Source organism: Gymnoscopelus microlampas (genome assembly GCF_963454915.1).
Source record: "Gymnoscopelus microlampas genome assembly, chromosome: 1".
NCBI classification, from domain to species: domain Eukaryota; kingdom Metazoa; phylum Chordata; class Actinopteri; order Myctophiformes; family Myctophidae; genus Gymnoscopelus; species Gymnoscopelus microlampas.
This window is the reverse complement of record NC_139962.1, coordinates 26,340,259-26,364,280: the sequence shown is the minus strand read 5'-3', so window position 1 is coordinate 26,364,280 and position 24,022 is coordinate 26,340,259. Positions and strand designations below refer to the sequence as shown.

At 42.3% G+C, this 24,022-nt stretch overlaps 1 protein-coding gene across 2 annotated transcripts in view; it reads right to left on the bottom strand.

The window, feature by feature from the left end:
• Nucleotides 1–24,022, bottom strand: part of dagla (diacylglycerol lipase, alpha) — a 49,755-nt gene that overhangs the window by 8,197 nt on the left and 17,536 nt on the right. Inside the window, exons 2-18 of one of the 2 annotated variants that reach the window (XM_084063709.1) lie at nucleotides 17,628–17,729; nucleotides 17,300–17,511; nucleotides 16,876–16,977; nucleotides 16,625–16,763; nucleotides 15,884–15,971; nucleotides 13,700–13,834; nucleotides 13,511–13,588; nucleotides 12,695–12,819; nucleotides 12,061–12,211; nucleotides 10,536–10,619; nucleotides 10,146–10,223; nucleotides 8,795–8,875; nucleotides 8,418–8,560; nucleotides 5,451–5,519; nucleotides 5,286–5,358; nucleotides 4,962–5,173; nucleotides 4,102–4,228 (exon numbers count right to left, since the gene is read on the bottom strand). In XM_084063709.1, the coding sequence (XP_083919835.1) occupies nucleotides 4,102–4,228; nucleotides 4,962–5,173; nucleotides 5,286–5,358; nucleotides 5,451–5,519; nucleotides 8,418–8,560; nucleotides 8,795–8,875; nucleotides 10,146–10,223; nucleotides 10,536–10,619; nucleotides 12,061–12,211; nucleotides 12,695–12,819; nucleotides 13,511–13,588; nucleotides 13,700–13,834; nucleotides 15,884–15,971; nucleotides 16,625–16,763; nucleotides 16,876–16,977; nucleotides 17,300–17,511; nucleotides 17,628–17,722 (1,992 nt within the window). In that variant the 5' untranslated portion in view covers nucleotides 17,723–17,729. Of the gene's footprint in view, nucleotides 1–4,101; nucleotides 4,229–4,961; nucleotides 5,174–5,285; nucleotides 5,359–5,450; nucleotides 5,520–8,417; nucleotides 8,561–8,794; nucleotides 8,876–10,145; nucleotides 10,224–10,535; nucleotides 10,620–12,060; nucleotides 12,212–12,694; nucleotides 12,820–13,510; nucleotides 13,835–15,883; nucleotides 15,972–16,624; nucleotides 16,764–16,875; nucleotides 16,978–17,299; nucleotides 17,512–17,627; nucleotides 17,730–24,022 lie in introns of both variants that reach the window. The other variant, XM_084063708.1, reaches the window with a different exon arrangement.

Here is a 24,022-nt window from a genome sequence, read left to right as displayed (position 1 = left end):
TCACCTCCCTTACTGAAGGCCTGTATACTGTATACCTACTGTATGTTGTATGATGAAAAGCAAAAATATAGCCAATCTAGTTGAACTATTCGTTTAGCTATTTTTTTTAAAAGAATTGCCTAGGCTCTGTCTATCATTTGATAAATTGTATACACAATGAGGATATGACAGACTGGCTAATCGGCAAAGACAAGACAATACTGACAGAAAAGCAAAAATAGACGATCTAGCTGATCTACTAGTTTCGCTATTTTCTTTAAAAAATTGACTAGGCTCTGTCTATCATTTGATAAATTGTGCACATAATGAAGATATGACAGACAATACTGACAAAAAAAACATATGATAAACAGTATATTTGAAGATCCCTAAAAGACAGTGTAACACAAGTATTGTAGTAACACATGTGTTGCTCACTGGAGCATAAATTAAGCATTACTGTGCCTCTATCTGCTGCTACTAAGTTAGGAATAAATAGCACTTTTGTGGCTTTTTTAAGGGAGAAAAATAATGAATTCATGCTGATAAGAAGTGGAGCGAAAGAGCAGAGAATTTTGAGGAGTAGCACAAAGAGAGTTTTGGAGCTGTGGTCTATAGGAACCCAGAGAGAACCCAGCCAAGAATGAAGAGGGAAGAGTTAGTGTGGAAGTAATGCAGTTGTCATGGAAACCTCATAAATATAGAAAAGAAGATAGCGTTAGTTCCAGAAACACGTGTAGCGAGTGCATGCTGGAGTGCTTGACCTTAATCTGCATTAGGAGGGAAACAGACGGAAGCCAGGGCTTGAAAGACTGGTTAATCAAAAGATTGTTTTTTTGAACACTGAAAAGAAACAACATGTAGACTATAATCAGGACCTGCTGTGTTAAATCTATTGAAGGTTCCTTGTTACGTGTGATGGCTACAAAAGCAGCCATATACAAAAAAAGACTAAGACTAAGATGTATTAGTGAGTTGAGTACACCTTGCGTTCAAAGGATAAGACATGGAATATATCTGTATTATATTATTCACAGGAAGAGGGGGTGGTATAACCCTGAATATATCTATATTATATTATTCACAGGAAGAGGGCGTGGCACAACCCTAAACACTGTCGTAAACAATTCATCTCTTCATAGACAAGGAAGGGTCCAGGTGAGTTTGGACTGATAGTGTGGGACTAGTGGGTTATCTATCTCAGAGTAGGAAAGAGGTGTGTAATCAGTGCCATAAAAACTTGAAACCTTTCTAGGAGTGAAATTCATTGCCTGTTTTTTGACAGTATGATCATCAACCACATTCAACGGTTGAGGCTGGGTAACGTGTCACAAAAATGTGTTTTCTCTCTACTCTGTGGAGTTACTCAGTGGTGTGTTCTACCGTGTTACACTATATATATAATTTAGTATACCGTCCAAGATTTTTTTTTTTTTTATCGTATACACTCTACAAACCATTTCATTCGGTGACCATGCGCGAGCGTACATACACGTGCATGTTGTGCATGTGGGAGGGAATAACAGGTATGGTATACCCTCCGAAAAAACCTAGAACACACCACTGGACTTACTTGTCTATCAAACATGGGGAAGTGCTAAATGAAAGGGTAAACAGTAAAATCCTCAGTGTTAATTTAACTCTGAGAGTGAACAATGGACCTGTAAGGGTCCACTTGTACAAATGGATCAAGTAACACTGAGGACTTGGCTGTGTAGCATCACGAGGGGCAACGGGCAGCCTGAGAACAGGAGGTAACGTCTAAAACCCAATTCAAACTTTGTCGCACGACAGTGTCGCAGGTCAAAAATAACCAGTCTACAAGCTCACAACGCAGCTTCTAGGTCTGCTATTTCCAGCGCGCGACACTGTCGAGCAACTAAGCATAAACTAGGCTAAACCGCCATGAGGTACTGTGCCACAGACGGGAATACTTGGCAGAGCAGCTCTCTCTGGAGAGGAGGAGAGGTGCTTCACAGAGAGGTAAACTCCTTAGATATGCTGTCAGACCGAGAAGGGCCAGCCATCACCTCTAAACAAGGAGGAGAGCTGGGGTTGTCTGTCAGGACATGGAGTGGACTATCTGAATCAGGCTCAACTGGGACTGCTCCTGAGGGATTAGACGGAATGTTAGAAAGAGACGCGGCAGACCCCAAGCCGTGCTCAGAGACAGAGGTGTCCCCTGACAGAGGAGGAGGAACAGACCCAACACCTGCAGGAAGAGGAGAGCAAGCGGCGACAGTTAAAGGGACAGCGGAGGTCTCTGAAAGAGATGATGGAGGTGTGGAGGAGGACGCGTCTTTGTGTGGGACAGAGAGGAGAGTGCTAGAGGGTAAATCTGGGGTTAGGAGCACGGTGGCGGTGCGGGTTGGCTGCTCGACCTCCACGTCCACCGTCTCCACCGAGTCTGCTTGCTCAGACAAGGGGCAAAATGGTTCCAGCACCTGTAGAGACACCAGAGTTGTCACACGACAGCCAGAGCACCACACACACACACACACACACACGCACGCGCGCACACACACACACACACACACACATCTTGCACGGCACCTTATCCCATATACCTGAACCTTTTTGCAATTTTTTACTATTTTGAAAAACATTTTAAAATAGTCAAAATAGCCGATCTACATCGACACATTGAGCTTGATCGGCTATTTGAATTATTTTATGTTTTTCAAAATAGTAAAAAATGTCTAAAAGGTTTAGGCAGAAGGGGTTAGGCCGTGCGCAAGATAGGGCCCAGAGACTAAAATCCTAATTTATTCAAATGGATAAATGTTTTTTTAAATGCATTTATCTATGATTTGTAACGCAGAGGGGATTTTACTGTGTATTACTGTAATCATTCTGGGTCTCTCACACACACACACACACACACACACACACACACACACACACACACACACACACACACACACACACACACACACACACACACACACACACACACACACACACACACACACACACACACACACACACACACACACACACAGTAATCCTTCTGTACACAAACCTTGGTGCAAGACCCTGGCTTGTAGTGACACACAGAACATACACAGAAACCTTGGCACATCGATAGAGAAACCTTGGTGCAACCTGGACAGAGCATCAAATGCATGCACAAACATCTATACTGCCTGGTATTGTTCATGGTGTACAGTATGTGTTTATGTAGACGTGGCCATAACTCATACATAGATGAGATACGTAGATGAGAAAATCCCATGACTCCCACCAGGAGTGAACAGCCCCCATGCTTAGCCACTGGACCAACATGAAGAGAAACACGAGTGGTTAGTTGGAAGATAGGCTCCAATGACTGGGCCACATGCATGTACACAACATCAACATCCCCATTTACAAGTGTAGATTAATGAATGTCAGCTTGCAGGAAAGAAACCATTTTGAGGGGGCATACCACAGAATTTTAGAATTCAAATAGGTTTCCTATGTACTAAATAAAGTTAAATTAGCATCTCTGGGGCAATTTTCCTCACACCAATGCCATCAGCTGGACTTTAATTCTATGTAGTGTTAAATAAGGCTTTGTGAAAAGACGGACATAAAGAAAATAATAATACAATGGCCTAAAACTGTTCTGATGGACACTGCTGGGCACTGTTGCAAACTACAGAACAATGTCTTGACTATGCATAAAATATACTCAGAACCAAATATCGAATGAACCACAGCATGGAGTGAAAATCTCTCTTGGTGCATTTGAGGTACCCAATGAAACTTAATTGCTGGCTTCTACTGTACCTTCAGCAGAGAGCAATATTTCTTTAAAAAAGAAAAAGGTAAAATGTAACAGGATCAAAGGAATAAGAGTTGTGAATTCTTAAATTGTGGTATTTTCCTTTAAGAACAAGTTAATAAAGGCATAAGAAATATTAGTGTCGGAGACCAATTTATTACTGACAATTAGATCAGTACAAATATACAGTAGTTTAGACCCACCAACCTGAACGTATAAGTCCAAACATTTAGGCATTCTTAAAATTCAACAAGGCACAGAATTTATTTCACCCATTTCTTCAGTGTCTTAATCTCCTTTTTTTAATAGTAGAAACACCCATGTCTTTGCTCATGCATAAAGATATATCCACATACCTTGTTAAGACCCTCCATCACCATGTGAGGCATATGTTCATTAAGCATGGCAGGTGATATGATGACCTCGTCAAAGGCCTTATTGTCCCCCCATAGAGCGGAGTAGTTGGGCTCCTCCTGGCCACAGCTAGAGAAAAAAAATGGTATGTTTGTAATGTGTCCCTTTTTCTGCCCCTTTCACATATTCTGAACCCCCATGGGCCTGACATCATCGCTGTAGCGTTAAGAAAGCCAAGCCACTTCCAAAATACAGTCTTCGGCCACCAGATAGCAGCGTGGGTTTATAAATTACAAGCCAGCTTGGCTCTTTTCAGTGATTATTAGATAAGCATGGGTTTACTACCCAACAACTAATGACATGGCATCAACCTCACGTAGCTGGAGAGAGGCCAGAATGCCTGAGTGGGTTCACTACAGTGTCTGTGGACAGGGCCATTACAAGATGTTTAGGTTGACGTTGATGTCTTACATGATCTATATCCAATATAATTTTCTCAATTACATTCATGTCACCTGAACATAACTTCCATGACATATCCTTGTACACACACCTCATAATGACAGCTTTTATAATGATAGTCTTGTTTGTGACAGGCCAGTGAAATGATAGCTCACCATCATATACACTTATACAGGATCACAGTTAACCACATGAACCCTAGCATCCCTATTCTGGGCATATCATAATAAGCGAACATTTGGCAAAAATAGCACATCTACAAGCTCACAACGCATCGCAACGAGATTTGGTATAGAAGGAAAGAAGGAAGGGACCAAGTATAAACCCCTGGACGACTGCCCTCCTATGTACAGTTTCATTAATGTAATTCACCCTCCAACTTTCATACTTGTCCTCTCACCATGTTTCTAGGGGGTGGTTGTGCACCACATGAATGATCCTGCCAGGGGGGTAGAGAGGGGTTGAAGCTGACAGGGCAATGCTGAGGTCACTGGGGTGGAGCCACAGTCGGGTGCTGGGGGGTGCCGTCGGTTGGGCCTGGGCCTGGGGATCATCCTCGACAGGAAGCTCTGACTTTGGAATGCACTTGGTGCCCCCAGCAATGATCCTCCACTGTTACAGAGGAAGGTATGTCTTAGGTGTTTTATACATTTGATTGCAAGGTGGCACAAGTACCTGGCCTATATGGCAACTTGTTACTGGCTGCACTTTAAAGCAAAGTCACCTTTGGCTTGTTACTCTTCTGCAGGACTTCCAGCAGGTGGCGTCGAAAACCCTCCAGCTGTGAGAGGCCAATCCTATGAGAGATCAGGGGTAGAAATGGGTGCCCTGTTAGTTTATCGACAACAATGAAACATAGAGAGGTTGAGAAGACAAAACTGAACTGTACCGTGGGACCAGGTCTTTCCCCAACACCACAGAGCTGACAAACTCTTTGGAATACTCCATAGCATCCTCACTGGTGAAAAGGATGGGGAAAAGTGATGTTATTTTGAGGCAGAGGGTGGGGAGGTGATGGTAAATAGTGGGAAAAACAATGAATAAACTCCTTACTGAAATGGTATGTAATTCCATATGAAATCTTGAAAGCTACATTTCTTCAATGTAAAACAAAATTAATATAGATTGCAAAAAGTCCCTGGGAAATACTGATGCGCAACAAAGCACTATGATGTGTGGATGGATCTGACTTTTCTTCTTTAATTTTTATCCCCAATTGAGTTATGCCAATTCCCCCCAGGTAGATAATCCTCATCACTGCCAACATCTACTGTTGGTCTTGGGGAAGGTGTAGTCAACCGCATGTCACCTCCGATACACATGGAGTCACCAGCTGCTTCTTTTCACCTGAGACTAGGCGTTTCACCGGGAGGACATAACTTGTGTGGAGGAACACACTATCCCTCCCAGTTCCATTCCCTACAGAACAGGTGCCCCGACCAGTGCAGTGATGGAGAGAGATTCTCTCTGATGGCGTCCCAACCAGTCAATTACCAGGGACGTGCACAGATAGACTCTAGGTGGTGCTAGAGCACCTGTCCTTTGCCCTCTTGACCAGAAGTGCCCTTTTGAAAAAAGAGCACAGCAGGGGTCTTCAACAGGGGGTCCGGGACCCCTAGGGGGTCCTCAGAGCTACTACAGGGGGTCCGCCAAATCTTTATGTGATATGATTTTTCTTTTTACCATAACCACTCGAAACCTAGCATCCCTTTTCTGAGGAGAACTTTAGCCAAAATGGTCTTGTAGATCGGCTATTTTTGGCAAAGAGGTATAGGTGTAGAGGGAAAAAAGAGCAGACCAAGTAAACAAAAAAAAGTATAATTTACTTGAGCACCTGCCCCTCAAAATGTCTGTGCACGCCACTGTCAATTACAGTATGTTTGTTTGACTGACTGGAATTGAATCCCAGTCTCCACGGTGGTGGGCAGGTACTTTATCCCTGCACCACCCATACACCCGGGATCTGACTCTCTGAGGACTCTCAGATACCCTGGTGCAGCACTGAGACCTTGCTAGTTGAGGCACAGTGCTTGCTCTTTCGGTTTATTATGATCATATTATTTGTCACTCTCTTATGGGGCTGTGAAACATTATTATTGTATGAACTGAACTGGGGTCTGGCATAGCATTGCTTCCATAGCCTGGTTGCTTCCTTGTTTTGTGTTGAATAATAATATTTATCAGTTGGTAGGGGTGTGACATCGTGTCTGTACAGGAGATGTATTAAGTACCACAGAGAATCTCTGCATCTGCGGTGTGAGAGGGAACTACTGTAGAACTGAAAAACAAGTTTTCACGGGTTAGAATTCGGAACTTTATTCAACCTACATGTATCCCTTGATTCATATCAGATCTACATCAGCTAAAAACTTTCACATCTTAATCAACTGTCTGGACTTTATTGTTTACTGATAATTTCCCTCTATTTCAACTACCGGTAATTAATAAAGGAATTATGTAACTCAGCTATGAAAACACTTTTAATGACAAAACAAAATATGGCACATTTTGCTGCATGAATATGTCCGAGAAATGCAAGAAATATTAAAGATTCTACTAAAAGGGCAATTCTGGATTATTGAAGAATTATCAATGATTAACACATTGTGTGCCAGAGGTTTAGTAAAATAGGGTACATCTAGTGCCAGCATATCTTCCATCCACTTACGCTGATATGTTTCGTGCTGTAGAAGCCCCGACGAGGAAGTGCATGTAAACAAAGCGTGCGTGCGAGACGGCGGAGGGTCCCGACTAACGCCTGGAACAATAATATTTCTAACGTGATCCTCCATTGCAGAGTGATCGCCGATCGAAAACGGCTCATTTCCACCACGTTAAAAAGAAATGGAGATATTAAGCTTTAATCAAGGAGTTAACATTGGAGCGGCCGACCGGAAGCATTTTTGACATGGATCCACATCCGGCCTCTCCTTCTTAGAGACTCCTTGGATGATCCCAAAGTTTCGTTAGAGCGCCCCACGTGGGAAAAATATATTTTTAAAAGAATGGGCCAAAAACGGTCCAGACCGTTTATGGCACATAACGCATAGCTTCTCAAAAACGGTCCGGACCGCTTTTGGCACTCAATGTGTTAAGGAAAGCAAAAAGGAAATATTTTGCTAACAAATGTTCCCAAATATGTAAGACATAAAGTCAACAAAAGCACCTGTTGAAATGCTATAGAGGATGGTACTTTACCCCGAGAGAGATAGCGGATTGATTCAATTATTTTTTTGTAATTGTTGGCTTCGCACATCAAGGACTTTGGTGAGATCCCTTGTTGTTTAATTAAAAGGTCAGTTTCCTTCACTCTGCAGTTTTGAGTCACACAGTGCTAATGAAGTGCATTGTATAATCACAGATTAAACAAATTCTGCCAAAGGACATGCTGGTATTAAAGCCATTTCATTGAGGAAATTATTGATTATATTATTGATCGTCTTAACTCATTATCTGGTGTTATCCTTTATTAATTTAAAATTGCCATAGTTATACCACTACAAATCAGGTGATCCGTTTGGGAATTATCATACAATATCCATTCAACAGTTCTGGAGAAACGTGTTAATCTCAAGGCACTTAATTGAGCACTTAGTTACATCTTTAGGAATTAATAATATAGACAAGATATTGAACATTTATGCCAGAGGTCACTCTGTGCAGGCCTATGTGACAATTTCCCAATGCAATGATATTCCTTTTTCCATTGCATATAACACACACACACACACACACACACACACACACACACACACACACACACACACACACACACACACACACACACACACACACACACACACACACACACACACACACACACACACACACACACACACACACAGTATGCACTGACCTGAGCAGGCCACCGGGTGGGGAGTAGGAGTAGCAATGAAGTGTTGGGTACTGAGGTCTCAGCAGAAAGGAGAGGATAGCAGCAGTGCCTGCACCAAGGGAATGCCCTACTATCACCAGCCCATAGTGCATGGTGCCCTTACCCTGAGTGAGAGAGAGAGACATACACAAACAGACAGACAGAGATTAAATCCATGCACAATTCTACTAAACCCTAACTAACACTAATTATTATAATTATAAAGTTACCAGGCTAGGTTCCTAGCCTGATAATGGCTGGTTACAAATATACCATATATCAGGACACATTAGAGCCATAGCTACCAATACATCCAATACCAGACATTGTCCATTATTCAGATCAGTGAATTGATGTACCAAATCTCTTCCAAAGGCTTGTGACAATATCATTTCCTGTTCCAGTCTCTTCTTAATGTATTCTGCTGATTTAACCATCCCCTGAAAGTGGAAAAGGGTAGTGGGGAGGAAGAGAGGGAGATAGAATGGGACAGGAAGACAGTCAAATTAATCTCTTATTTTAAGTCCCCATGAAGTCAAAATACTGCAGATGTTTCTGAGCTTTTAGTGTATGTGTCATGGGGTTAATGGGCACTTATAGGCCAGTTACTAGGGATGCACCAACTGGGAAATTGTTGATTAAAAAAAAAGACATTACTATCAGAATTTAGAGCTTTAACTTTTTTCCACAACCCCCCCCCCCCCCCCCCCAAAAAAAAAATGTGACTTAAGCCCCTTTAAAATAATTTTGGTCAATAGCCGATAAACATTTTTTGTTGTTGTTATTAATTCAATCCCCTTTTCCGCCAAGGAAACAAATAAATCTTCATTATCTTCAAATACAAGCCACTGGCATCGGTGAACGTATTGGCGAGTATTGGCTGATACCGATGTACGGCCGATAAATCAGTGCATCCCTATTCTACCTGTCAAAAAATGAAAAAGAAATTATTTTGAGAATATTCTTAATCATTTTACAGTTTTCCTAGAAAACAGAACAGACGTGCAGGAACTCAGCCTGCCATCAGAAGAGTACCAATACAATTCTAGACTGCAATGAAACATCATTTATTACATTTTACAGTAATTCCGTGGCGCCTACTGCCTCCCATAACACCTGCACAATTTTATAGTTGTAGCAAATTGGGTTGGCAGTCCCCAGAAACCTTATTTCCTTTTCCAAAAATGACTTGGTTAAGGTCCAGGTCTCTGGAATTGACATATTCTGAAGAGGATGTGCCAACTCCAGACTTTGCAAAATAACTCATTGTTTCTGTCGATTGATAAATGTAATGGGATATGTCTTTTGTCTCCTTGACAGAGAATACCATTCTGTATAATCACATTCCTTTCCAAGGATAAGAAAGTTGATTGAAATGTTTGTTTTATTAGATGGCTGTGCTATGTCATAAGTCTGTTATAAGTACTGCATATCAATCAAATCAAGTCCATCTCTGCGTCCATGTTCAACTCCACATTCTGTCTCGTGTGGAAAATACGGCCAACCACAAGGAAGACAAAATTGCCCATAATGCCATTTCATGCAGACTTTCAATAAGCTCATTAATTATTGTACTTTTAAGACCCCTCAGACCCTTGGATGATATAAGTTATTATGAAGGGAGTCCAGAGAGCAGACAGAACCAAGGTCAAGAACCTCAAGAAAGTGTACTGTTTAGTAAAGCAGAGTGGTGGCAGACTGAATGCTAACCTTGTGGCCCAACCAGTTCCCATGTTGCTCCTCCACTGGCAGACGCTCAGAGTCCCCTGTCAGATCAGTCAGGGCATCCTGACACATAGAAGACAGGTTAGACGTGCTATTCTGTTATGTCATACATCTGACGTAAGAGCAAAATGGCCACTGTGTGATATTGGTCAATACATGGGCAGGTAGAAAAGAACACAAATGAAAACACAAACAGAAAAGATCAACCTTTTTCTGAAACATGTGATGAGCATGTGGGAGTTTATGGATCGAATTCCGTGTCAAACCGCGAGGCCTTTGATTGCTCTTACAAAGGCACTAGAATGAGCAAAGCTAATATCAAACAGCTGTTTGGTGAATCTTACTATGAGAAGAACACGGACAGCTGCATCTCACCTTAGGTGACAGGGTTCCTCTGATACTGAGAACGACCTTCTTTTTGCCATGGTCAACTGCCACAAAAAACGGTGTCTCGTAAACCTTTAAGGAAGACACAGACAGAGATAAAGATATGCGGAAGAAGTGAGAGAACGACGCTAGAAACTTATATTCCAGTTTGAGCTCTAACAACGGACTCAAACACCTCGCATCCAGACTTGACAAAGAAGGACTTTGTCTGTAAGCCTTTTTTCTGTTGGGCACAGTCCACATTGAGTAGAACTCTGGCACACTGTATGCTGGGGTTTTATGGATGGAAACTGACTAAGAAACATCTGCTTTACAAATTATAGTCATTGTGTTGCACAAGTGTTAGCTGCTATGGAAATTCAAAAATAGAAATAGTACATGTGATTAGGAAACTATTCAGCGACTATTCAACAACAGCTAATTGGATGTTTTGTGGACTGTGCAAACATTACACAGTACACATACATACACAGTAATGCTAAGCGTGAATTGTGAATAAAAGTAGTTCTTATAGGCCTGGACCGCTGGCATAGCGGTCCAGGCACCTAGGCTCGAAAGTAACCTGACAGCATGTCTCGGTTTCGAGTCCCGATCCCGACGGTCTTTGCTGCATGTCACTCCCCATTTCCTGTCAGACTACTATCCTATCAATAAAGGCATAAAAGCCAAAAAAAATAGAAATAAATAAAAGCAGTTCTTATACATTGATCATGTGTGGCATCATTATGGGTTTTACATTCTGATGTATAATAAACAGATAATGTAATAAAAGAACATCCACACTTGGCGTAGTAGAAGCCATTTAGGGGCCATAAGGTATGCACAGACTGAAACTAGAAGAACAGCATAAGGTTATGAGACCATATTTCAGAAAAGCATTTTGTAAAACATTACCCAATGACACCAATGTTAGAAGAAGGTAATGTATCATTTAACATGATCATATTGCTGCTATCCGTTTCAAAAAGCTTGTATGTATATAGAACTTTCTAACAGCAATGAATGTCCATGAATGAAATGTGAGATAGCTCTGTTTACACGATGCTGTGTACCCCCTTCAACGTATACATACTTTCCCAATTTTTCCTTAAATTGTTTTATTATGCTTTTGACACTTGCTTTGGCAATGTAAACGTATATTTTCCCATGCCAATAAAGCAACACAAAATGTAACTATGGGTGTAAAGTGTGTTTAAATAATGTTAAAATTAATTACATATCAGCAGTGGCTTCACAATGGAACAGAAATGAACTATTCACAGTGCTGGCATCATCAATCCAGAGTTTATTCTAGATTTGTGGTTTTCCAGTACATACTGGTGAAACTCTGGGATGCACCTAAAACATAGCAATGACAAAAATAGCTCTTTTGTGTCACAACCAGCATCCGCTCCAATTTAAGGTGAAAATTACTTTTCCTGACATCATGTCATGGACCGCCCAACACCTTGCTTCCCGCCTTGTTATTCCTGTTAAGCATGCCTGAAAGACCCGTGACTGCTGGGTTACTTACGGCATCGTGGCAGGAAGTGTAGACAATGTGAACTTGCTTGAGGTCCCTGTCCAGGAAGTGCCTGCGGATGGCCAGGACATTACAACCACAACAGTTGTCCTCCTCTACTGTCACGGTCTGAGACAAGCGAGAACCAGACACCGACGTGCAGCTAGGTGAGGGAAATGGAGAAACATGCCGGAGGTTATTTGAGGAAAGGAGGACACTGGAGATGGAGGTGTAGACTAAAAAAAGGAAGCAGAAGGTCAGTAGGAGGGAATGAGTAGGGCAAAAAGAAACAAGATGACAATTTATGTTCCGCCGTGCACCGAAAATAGCAGACCTACAAGCTCACAACTTGTGAGCTTGTAGGTCGGCTATTCTCAAGTATGAATTTGCCTTAATGCAGTGCCATTGAGCTGGCAATCTGCCTAAGAGTGTTTCATTCTATATAGCCTCTGTCGGCGTGGGTACTCGGTAGAGTGGCATTGTCTCAGTGGATTGCCACTTAGCGGTCAGTTAGAGCTCTAAAGATGGGCAGGTGAATGAATGTGTGTGTGTGTGTGTGTGTGTGTGTGTGTGTGTGTGTGTGTGTGTGTGTGTGTGTGTGTGTGTGTGTGTGTGTGTGTGTGTGTGTGCGTGTGTGTGTGCTCACGGGCAGGAACTGGCCAGTCGACATAGCCCACAGGCAGGCTTCCTCATTAGGTACATGGGCCAACCATATGCAGCCAAGGCAAAAAGCATGAAATAACACACATCCTTGTACATGTTCATCTCAGTCTGGGAGAGGAAAAGACACACAGTACTGAACATGAGAGTTCTGTCAATTAACAACCCACTAAAGCAACATCATCATCATCTCATCATGAGATGATGAGATAATGCAACACACACACACACACACACACACACACACACACACACACACACACACACACACACACACACACACACACACACACACACACACACACACACACACACACACACACACACACACACACACACACACACACACACACACACACACACACAATGGCAACATAATGACATAAGCTTTTTACATGTGTTCTTCCACTTACAGAGTGCCAGCTCTAAATCTAAGACTTTGATCTGTATGAAACACCACATGAAAGATAACAATGGGTAGATTCAGATTAGGTGTATTCATAAATGTAGCACAAAGATAACCAGCATGTTGTTCCTTTTAAGTGGGTAAACCAACATATTTTGTCTTTCAGCACCAAACTGCTGATGTGCCTTTCTCCCAATACATCCTCTGTTTTCCTGGTAAGATAATATCTAAGATTCTAAATTAGACTGCTGAGCACTATTTTATAAAGACTACATGCATATTTTAAATAAACTATCTTACAATATTTTACTGTGTTTAAGAATTCAGAGTATAAGATTCAGTCAGATGAATGATATTCTATTCAGCATTTTCAGAAGCTGAGAGACAGATACTCACTGCGGTCTTAAGGTCCAGGTATTTGGTCTTGCGAGTGACAGGCATCCCAGATAAGAAGGCTAAAATATCATTGTTGGCCTGAGGGGGGTAAAGGTTAGAATCATACATTATTCCTGTAACAACACAACACTCCTGGACACACTCACACATGCATGTGAACACTTGCACAGAAATGGTTTCAAGAGATACCTGGTCCAGGATGGCAGATCTCTTGGACCTCTGTCTCTGGCGGAGCAGAACCAGACCAGCAATAATGTCACTAGGCACAATGTCCAAGTCTCTGAAGAACTCTGCAAACAGGCTGGCCACCTCCGAATAGGCATCCTAAGAAAGACAACTTCTGACATCAGGACAAAGCCGCAATAGCTGCTATAGTAGATGATTGGTGACAGAAGCATGTGACATTTATGGTCCTCTTCTTGTTTAATACTTCAGACATCTGGTATTAAAGGTCCATACTGGTGGTCTGGCATGTTTAACCCATTGACTATGACTCATTGTATACTCGTCATTATCGATTTACCGCCAACCATTACAAGGGACCTGACACACCTAGCCGACTGATCGGATCGTTTTGCGTCGCCTCACATCTCCTTAAAAAGTTGGAGTGGAACACACTGCAAAGACTACAGTTGACAGTCAGCTGATGGCCAACTTCTGCACCTGTGTAAGAGTAAATACAGTAACTCTCCATACCAGGAGGGGGCAGTACTAGAGTCTGTATCGTGGCTAGTACGAGCCAAGCTCTAAAGCAGAGATGACACAGGCTGTTTCTCTATACCACAAACTCAGCTGGCCGCCTGCTCACCAGTACCCGTTCCAGAGACCATATTACACCAGTCCTCCACGACTTTCACTGGCTCACGCTCAAACAAAGATACTACTCACCACCTACAAGGCACTGAACAATCTGGCTCCCCCTACCTCCTCAAACGTCATGTCCCCTCCCGCTCCCTCAGGTCTGGTGACCCACATCTCCTTGAGGTCCCCAGGACCAAGTACCGTACCTGGGGCGATAGAGCCTTTGCTTTTGCTGCCTCAACCCTGTGGAATGCACTCCCCAATACTCTCAGAGAAGCCCCCACCCGCCAAACCTTCAAAACCGCTCTCAAAGCCCACCTCTTCAATATGGCTTTCCCCAGCTAACTCCACACCCCCCAAATAATACCCACATAATACCAGCTAAACCTCAAAAACGATGGCCGATTGTCGGCTGACAATGGCTTGGTGTGTCAGGGCCTTTAAAAGATCCATACTGGTGGTCTGGCGTCATGATATACTTAAATATACTTTTTGGGGGAGAGGTATCATTGGATTCTATTCATTTCGGGACTGCATGAAAATCTACTTGCAGAAACCAGCTTGAGATAGGTAATCCAATACAATAAAGTTCAATGCACTATTGATTTGAAAAGTGCAGCTGAAAATAGTACCTGGAGAAAAGATTGATTTATGAACAAAATTCACATTGGTGACTTCTTCATGACGCTGTGAGGTATACTTACTCAGTTATTCAGATAAGTTTGCTGAAAATGGAGACATGCACAAAGTATAAAAATAAACAAAAATAAAGCCACTAACAGAAAAAAATGTGGGTGGCTGTGGGTATGTAGTACTGTACAATACATGGGCAAAGCTGTGAACAAACAATGACATGTACTGACTCCGGTATGGAGTGAATACATAGTCCTTTAAGGTGCACTACTGTCACACAGATGCCCATTCACTTTTGGTAAATGGTGCATTTATAAAGCACCTTTATCCAAGGCGCTTTACAATGAACCTGCTCATCGGGAGCAATTAGGGGTTCAGAGTCTTGCTCAAGGACACTTCGACATCAACTCTGGGGGAGCCTGGGATCAAACTGGGAACCTTCCAGTTCGAAAGCGGCCGCTCTACCTCCTGAGCCTTTTCTTTTTTTACCTTTTATTTATTCAGGGGAGATTCACGGAGCACAAATTCTCTTTTTCACCAAACGCCTTGCTTCACAATCACACAGACACACACGCACATTAAAACCTGGGAATTGCCCAGTACATAGTACAACCACAGTATTACTATTGGCCACTGATTAGCTCCATTGGACCAGTTGGGGGTTCAGTGCCTTGCTCAAGGGCATTTCAACAGAGTCGAGGGAGGGGTGAGTGTTGGTCATTCACTTCCCAACGCAGATTTTCTTCACCCGGTGAATCGAGCAGGGAACCTTTCGGTCACAAGCATGCTCCTCTAACCTTTAGGCCACTGCTGCCCCCAAATAAACTCTAATAATAATACTAACTGGAACGGTTAACAGGAAGTGTCATAATTGTCTGTTCTCTAGATTTTCCACTTAACAACAGAGAGAAAATGAGTATGAGAGAGCATGTGACTCACCGATTGCGTATCCTGGGCTCTGGTGCAACACATGAAGAATTTAAGTCTCCTGCTCCAGCTGCTGGCCTGGCCTTCCTCTAGTCTGTGTCTGAGAGAGAGACAGAGAGCTATGTTAAGATTCAATCTGTGCGATAGTGCAAGTGCAAGTGAGGTGTGACTGGTATGGGTGTTCTGTGCTTCGGTGTTCTGATACTGTCATAGTGAGAGAGAGAGACAGATAAATATTGAGAGAGAGCGAGATAAACTACTACTAAATGCTATACATGTATACAAGCTCCACTATGTACTGTAACTTAGTTGTCTTGATTGATTGAATACTTTATTAACAGTTTGTAGAGACAAGCACAGGAAAGTACAGTTCAATGCAAGGTCTGTTAAGAGGATTTTAAACCCAAGAAAGCCTATGGCTTGTTTCCATTGGGTCTTTTGTACTCAATTCATAGAAACATTTAATGACAGACAAATATAAAATATTGTAAATATTGTTGTAAATTATGCAAATATTGTGATAACTATATAGTCCATTATGTCCCATACAGATAAATGGTGGGATTTGTTGCGTATAAATGCACCAATTTATTTGTATGGGAAATAATGGGCTAAATATACTGTAGTTGTTAGAAAGTTACATAGGGGAGCTTTAAAAGCAAGTGAAGCCCATTCCAATTGTATGAGGGGGAGTTGAGGGGGAGAGAGAGAAAGATGGACAGAGAGAGAGAGAGAGTAAGTACCCGTTAGTACCTGAGTGTGTATGTGGTGAGGTTGCGTTGGCGTCGACGGGTAGCTTTGAGCTTCACAAAGGTCCTTCCCGTAGGATCAAATGTGCACATGAGGGTGAAGAACACACTGAAGATGACCAGCCAGTTACACGCAACAATCCCTGAGGAGGAGTCAAATAATCAATACTAGTCATCCAAGATATATGAAAATGAATAAATACATAATGTTCACATTCAAGCCTGCAATTTAAAATTCAGAATTCCTTTACTCACCCAAAGCCAGGTTTTTGGCAGTGACATCAGAGCATGGCTGGTAATACTGGACAAGCCAGGCAATCCCCACCACAGCATACACTAGCTCAACCAACAGAATGGCTGGAGAGGAACAAAAGGAGGGAGAACAACAATCAATATCAACTCAAACAGTAAAAAGAAAATGCTGGAGTCAATAAGTGGAATCAATGCCTACAGGTAATCCTCACATACCATCTGTGACAGAAAGGCATCTTTGAAATATACCAACGGGGCAGGCCCTTCACATTGTAGTAAAATATAAGGTAATTACACATTATCTTTGGATACCCACCCTGCAAACATCTGAAGATAAATTAACCTACTGTACACGTGTATGCCCACTGACTTAACCAGGCATACAGTCAGTGTATAAAGGACATAATGTGTGTGCCCAGTGCCTTACCCAGGCGTATATAGAGCACATACTGCACAGCTTCCCTGGGCTGTGTGTAAAGGATGCTGCCTCTCATGCTCAGCCACATAATGGCACTCTCACAGATGAGGCAGCTGACCAGTATGCCCAGATAGCCTCTGCCATGATCCACCAGGGTGATGGAACAGGACTGAGTGGAACCATGCGGCAGGCCGAACAGAACCACAGACAGGACCACCAACCTGAGGACAGATTACACAGAATACATCAGAGAACATGACATTGACTTACATAGAAAAACACAATAATAGAAACAAACAAATACAAAAATAAAAATACAACAGATACATTGGCTCACCAAATGCAGTGCAATATAAAGAGGAAGCAAGCGGGTAGCACCAGGTCATCACTGCCAACTGACCAGCGCCGCCGAAACATCACCATGCCCGGCATCACTGCCCTGTGTGGACAAAGAGTTTCATTGTTTGTTAAATAATTCCGGGAGACATACAATATACTATAAACATATAATAATAATAGTGAGAATGTACAAGTGGACACATGAGGGCCAGAGTTAAATGAACACTCAGGATTTTACTGTTTACCTAGATGGGCCAAAAGGACACCCCGAGATGTTGAAACAATTTACAGCTTCCTGATCTTTAGTATGTTTTACATTATATGTTTTGCTCCAAGCCTACACTGGCCTTATGGAATCGATCCTTTAGGCAAAAAAGCCAGATGGAGGATCGGGGCATCCGGGTGGGGCAGGGGTAAAGTTCCTGCCCAAGACCGTGAGACTGGGGATGTTATTTAGATAGCATGTTGAAAACCTTAAAATTGAAAAACATTCAATGTTTAGGTTCATTGTTTAACTGGTATGCTAGTTTCTTTGAGGCACTACAGCACTCTCTCTGCACTATAGTTGTGTGACTAATACTGACTATTACCCCTGTTGTTTGTTGACAGTATGCAAGTCGATTTGGATAGTGCCTGCTAAGTGCCTAAATTGTAAATTGTACTGAACGCAAATTGGAAGAGTACAAGGAGATGGAGGGGGATGAGATTAAATTAGTTAATTGCACGACATTATGAATGATAATACAAGGAATTATATTTGGTGGCTCCAAGCTGGTTATGATTTTATGAAAGGGCTTCTTCCTCTACACTGTCTCCATTCTCTTTGTTTAAAATGGCATCCTGTGCCCGGTCACGATGCCCTTAGGCTTAAGTTGAACTCTGTAAAAGAGAGCAGGCAGTAGGAGGGGCCAATACAGACTTCATGGTTATGTTACTGATGTATATTTCGACAGGCACATCTCTATCACATAAGACACCCACAGATGAGGCAATTGCATTAGTGTTGTAAACATGTCTTCCCACTAGGGCTGAGCGATATGGCCGTCAAATGCAATATCACTGAGACTATTTCAAACTTTTGCCACTATGATTAATGAACGATTAAAAAACGAAAGAAAAAAATCCTATATTAAAATGTTCCAATGGGAGGACGGTTGACGTCACAAACATAATATTTGGACTTGCTAGGCACACCGTTTCAGGACAATAGTCACACCTGGGGCCACATGTGACCTCCAAGGTGCTACAGGCGCACCAATGCTCCAATCCGCACCAAACTTGGCACAAACACTGTTCAGTGGGCCCGGACGGCTGGCGTAGCAGTCCGGGCACCTAGGCTGCTAACAGCGCGTTGCGGGTTCGACTCCCGATCTCGACGACCTTTGCAGTGTGTCACTCCCCATCTATCTCTTCCCATTTCCTGTCAGTCTACTGTATTCTATCAAATAAAGGCAGAAAAAGCCAAAAAAATGGGGTCTGGTATGAGAATAGAGACACCAAGAAAAACCTAAATTGAAAACATAAGGGGCACTACAGCAGCGTTAGAGCAGTGTTTAACGCCACAAATTGCCTTAACTGGGTGACATTTGTTCTGATCATTTTGTTCTAGGACTAGATTTGAAGGCCACGTAGCGGCCTGAAAATCTAGTATAGTGAAAATAGCAGATCGGCTATTTTCATTATTTTTGCATTCCACCATTGTACAACAAAGTATAATACATTCACAATTTGATTTGATTAACACTACATTAAGTCAGTTATTGGTTCTAAATATCGGTTTCGACGGTTAATTGCCCAGCCCTACTTGCCACTGAATAAAGTGGTCTGAAAAGACCTTTTAACGTGACAGTGTGCCAAAATCTAAGTATAGAGGGGAAGTATGCCTAGAAATAAATAAAGTAGGTCAGCATTAAAGGGTGGGTACAATACTTTAAGGCTATTCTATTGTACCACAGCTCTTCAACACACATGTCTAAAGTGTTAATTTCCCCCCTTTTAATCATGAGCATTTTGCCGCATCCACCTTGCTTCACCCTTCAGCACTACAGTCACTGTAAAAGTCACATCACACTGCATTTGTCAACTGCATTTAATTAACATGCTTTACAAACTATTCCCATTTGAGATAGAGGAAATACGGCTGTCACGATCATGACATTTACTTGGTGTACAACGTTTGTCCTGATGAAGGTCTAAGGCATTGGTTCTCAAAGTGGGGTCCGGGGACCCCCAGGGTCCTTTTTGGGGTACCAGGGGGTCCCCAGCATAAGTAGTTAATAGCATCGCAATCATTTTAACCACTTTAACCTTTTATACGTTGGCTATTCAAAAATAGCAGATATACAAGCTCATAGCGCGACTATGAGCTTGTAGATCTGATATTTCTTGAACATTAGTGAACATTTTGAAGACAAATCTTTGCTTTTGGGGGTCCCTGGCACAACATGATTTCAGATGGGGGTCCGTGGCCAAATATTTATCAATTTGGGGGTCCTTGACGTGAAAAGGTTTGAGAACCACTGGTCTAAGGACCAAAACGTTGTTTGGTAAAATAAGTCCTGGACGGTGTCTTTCATTGTTTGCATTTGGCCCCTCTTTTTGTCCTATGCACCTCCTATGTTAACCTCTTTGGTCACATTGGCCCTTTTTTCAAACTTGATGATCAATTGTCACAAATAATTGCGAATAACGATTGAATTGTGTTTTTGGCATTGAACATCGAAACATATAAATCAAAATTACATTTCCGTTTGGCTGGGTCATTATAGGCAAAAATCTTCCACACATTTCAAAAGCTTTCAAATATAGTAGATCTATGAGCTCACAACGTATCGTGACGAGTGAGCTTGTTGTAGATCTGTTATAATTTCACTATTTTTGCGTCGAAGTACAACTTCGATCAATTTGCTGATACATATACTTTTAAATATAAACATTTTTTAAAAAGTGCTTTGTATTCTATCAATTGAAAAAGTAATCGATAGATAATCGCTAGTTGCAGCTCTAATGACAAGTGATCCTAAACAACAATGCCAGACACATAGAAGCTGTCTGTATTCGACCACCCTGCTATTGCACACATCAAACAAACCATGGACAAAGGACCCAAGGAAGTGCAGTGTTGAGTGTGAAGTCGATCGGATGAGTGGTTCTCCAGAACCGGCCCGCTTTGAACAGCCACTCGCTCCAAAGGGCAGCCATGCCCTGAACGTGTAGTCGTCATGTGAAAATGTCCATCAACAGCCAAAATAGCCCATATACCCATAAAAGGGTACTCTAAAGTTTACAGTATCACTATCTACTTGATGTAAGATAAACATAAGGCCATGAGGAAAGGTCCACTACCACACAACTTCTTATAAAACTTTGAGTCACATTAAAGAGGACAATGGGAGGAAAAGCTGGCAAAAAAGGGGTGATGGGGGGGCGTGAAAACAACCCCCCCCATCTCATTTAGGCCAAATCAATCAGGCTAATGAAGTGTAGCAGATTTCACAGATGCAGGAGAGTCTGGACGGGACCACTAGGGACAGTGTTATCAGTGCCCCCCCTCTAGGCCTACTGTTACAATATGACTTGAACTCCCTACAGGGACTTCACATGTGGAAATTACATTCCAACTTTAATTGGGTACAATTAGAAATGATCAACCCAATCTGCAAACTAGCATGCAGCTCCCTGCCCTTGGAGCGATATTCCACTTTGGTAGAACTAAAAATGTTGTACTACCGGTACATTGACATGAATGACAAAAATAAACTTCTCTGGGTACCTACAGTACACTACAGTATAGTCGTCGTTACAACTACCTTTGAAAACACCTGTATCTATCCTGATCCACCTCACCTGGTCGAACTGGACTTGCTTGCTAATGCCCACACACACACACACACACACACACACACACACACACACACACACACACACACACACACACACACACACACACACACACACACACACACACACACACACACACACACACACACACACACACACACACACACACACACACACACACACACACACACACACACACACACACACACACACCTTTCTTTTGAAAGACCCTTTTAAATTTAGAATTAGCTGACCTTTTATAGAATTTAAGTACTTTGCTGGGTGTTTTAATTGTGGTGTATATTTATTTATTGTCTTGTCTTGAATGTATGCATTGACCCGAGCAAAACGATCCACAATCCCTTGTGGATAATAAAGGACATCTAATCTATCACAAATGAGCAGATATAATAAATAATAATATTTAACATTGTTACATGCCAAACCTTTATATGCCCTGGGGGAGAGTGCAATAAAAGGACAGAGAGGTACCGTAAGCTTGCTGATTGGTCAGTGCAAGCTCATCAATTTACGTCTGAGACACCGGAGTTTATCCATTGTTCAAAGGAACTACAAGACACAGAGCAGAAAACCACAACCTTTGACGATTGACAGAATGGCTGCGTAATGTTGTCAGAAAACTCCCCACTGTTCCTCTCCATAATTCTAGTGCAACTACTATTTTGTTTGCCGGGGCAGTTTCTAGTTGACAGTTAATTAAGCTAATTGACCAAATCCTATTTTCTAGTTTATTTAGAGAATAAATAACGCTATGGGTATATGAGCAAACTATGACCCAGGATTTGTCGTAGCCCATGTTGAACGATGGTGGTGACTACAGGTCCCATGAACAGTAAGTAGTGGTTGATTGCTATGATATATGATCAGGCCTCTTTTAAATTTGGTACAGATATACTGTATAGTATACAGTATGTATTACTGTGTATAATGTATATGTACACATACTTGCACATCACATTTAGCAAATTCAGGCTATTAGGGTTGCGACCACAGCCAGATCTGTGTCCAGTCCAGTACAGCCAGTCAGTCATAATAATTGACCTCTGACAACATTCAGTTGGCCTCACTTCGGGGAGTCATCATCAACCCGGCGGCAACCCTCTCAATAGCACTGTCCTCCTCAAGGGCATTCCATCCATCACCCCGGGAAAAGCTTATTAGTAGTACTGTTCATCTATTACTGAGGAGGACATTAGAAGATGCACTTAGGCACAGCAGGTTTAATTTGCAGATGCCCTCCCTTTGGAATGCACTCCCTGACTCCATTATTCCAGTTTGACATAACATACGCTGGGGGTCCCTGGACCCCTCTTTGATAACTTCAGCAATTCATGCTCGTCCCTATTGGTGGTCTAAGTCCACATACCAAATTTGGGCTTGGTGGCATGCTGCAAACTGCAGTTATAGCTGTTTAAAATCCCGTGCTCATCCCGTGCTCATACGGGCGGACGGACATAACATACGCTGGGGGTCCCTGGACCCCTCTTTGATAACCAGTGGCACGTGTGGCCAATGAGAGGAGAGATGGCATAGGCAATCTCCAAGTCCGTGTGTGTGTGTGTGTGTGTGTGTGTGTGTGTGTGTGTGTGTGTGTGTGTGTGTGTGTGTGTGTGTGTGTGTGTGTTTGTATGTGTTGCTTTTTTGCCGTGCTCATCCCGTGCTCATAACATACGGACGGACGGACGCTCATACGGACAGAGTCAAACATAGAGCGGTTGGCACCGCTAAAAAATACATCTTTGGAGGGCTGAGGGTTTTTGTGTGTGTGGGTTGTGGGGGGGGGGGGGGTAAAGGATAATCTTTTTTATCACAAAAAAACAATAGATTATGCTTTGTTATATGTAATACTAATGTTAGATGTAGCTTCAGAGCAACAACAAATATTGACATCATGATCAAAGAGAATTACACCATGAGTAATTTGTTCAAGGAAGCATGCTGAATAAATTCTTATGCAGCTGGTACTGTAAAATAGATGATTAATACAGAGATAATGAAATGTCCAGCAATCAGTTCAGGGCACATTAATCACGTACACAAATATCCAAGGACATCTAAAACGTATCATCAAACAACCTTAACATATTGAGCTCAAGCTCAAATGCATCAAGCTGCTTCAAAGCACAAACCAGATATTAGAGCTTCTTTATTAACCTCAATATTAAACTTGGCACGTAGGATAGACTACTAGGCCAATGTGTTTTCTCCCCGTTTTATCCTCTTTATGAGTCATAAACTACACTCACACTACCCACACAGCCTGCAGTTCTATCTGTGAATCTGACATGTGTTTTATGGAATGCCTGTGACAAGTCACTGCATGTGAGAAAACGCTTTTGTGCTCGACACAGTGTGCTGCTGTGTGGCAGGACCGTACCCATGTGATGTAACAACAACAATGATGCAACAATGACAGGGCTTCCATTCTGCCATCATTGCCTAGTCTTTGGACAGACCCACTGAACTGCATCAGGCCAGGGCACACGAGACACCATCTGACACGAGTCATTTAATGATGATGAAATATAGCTA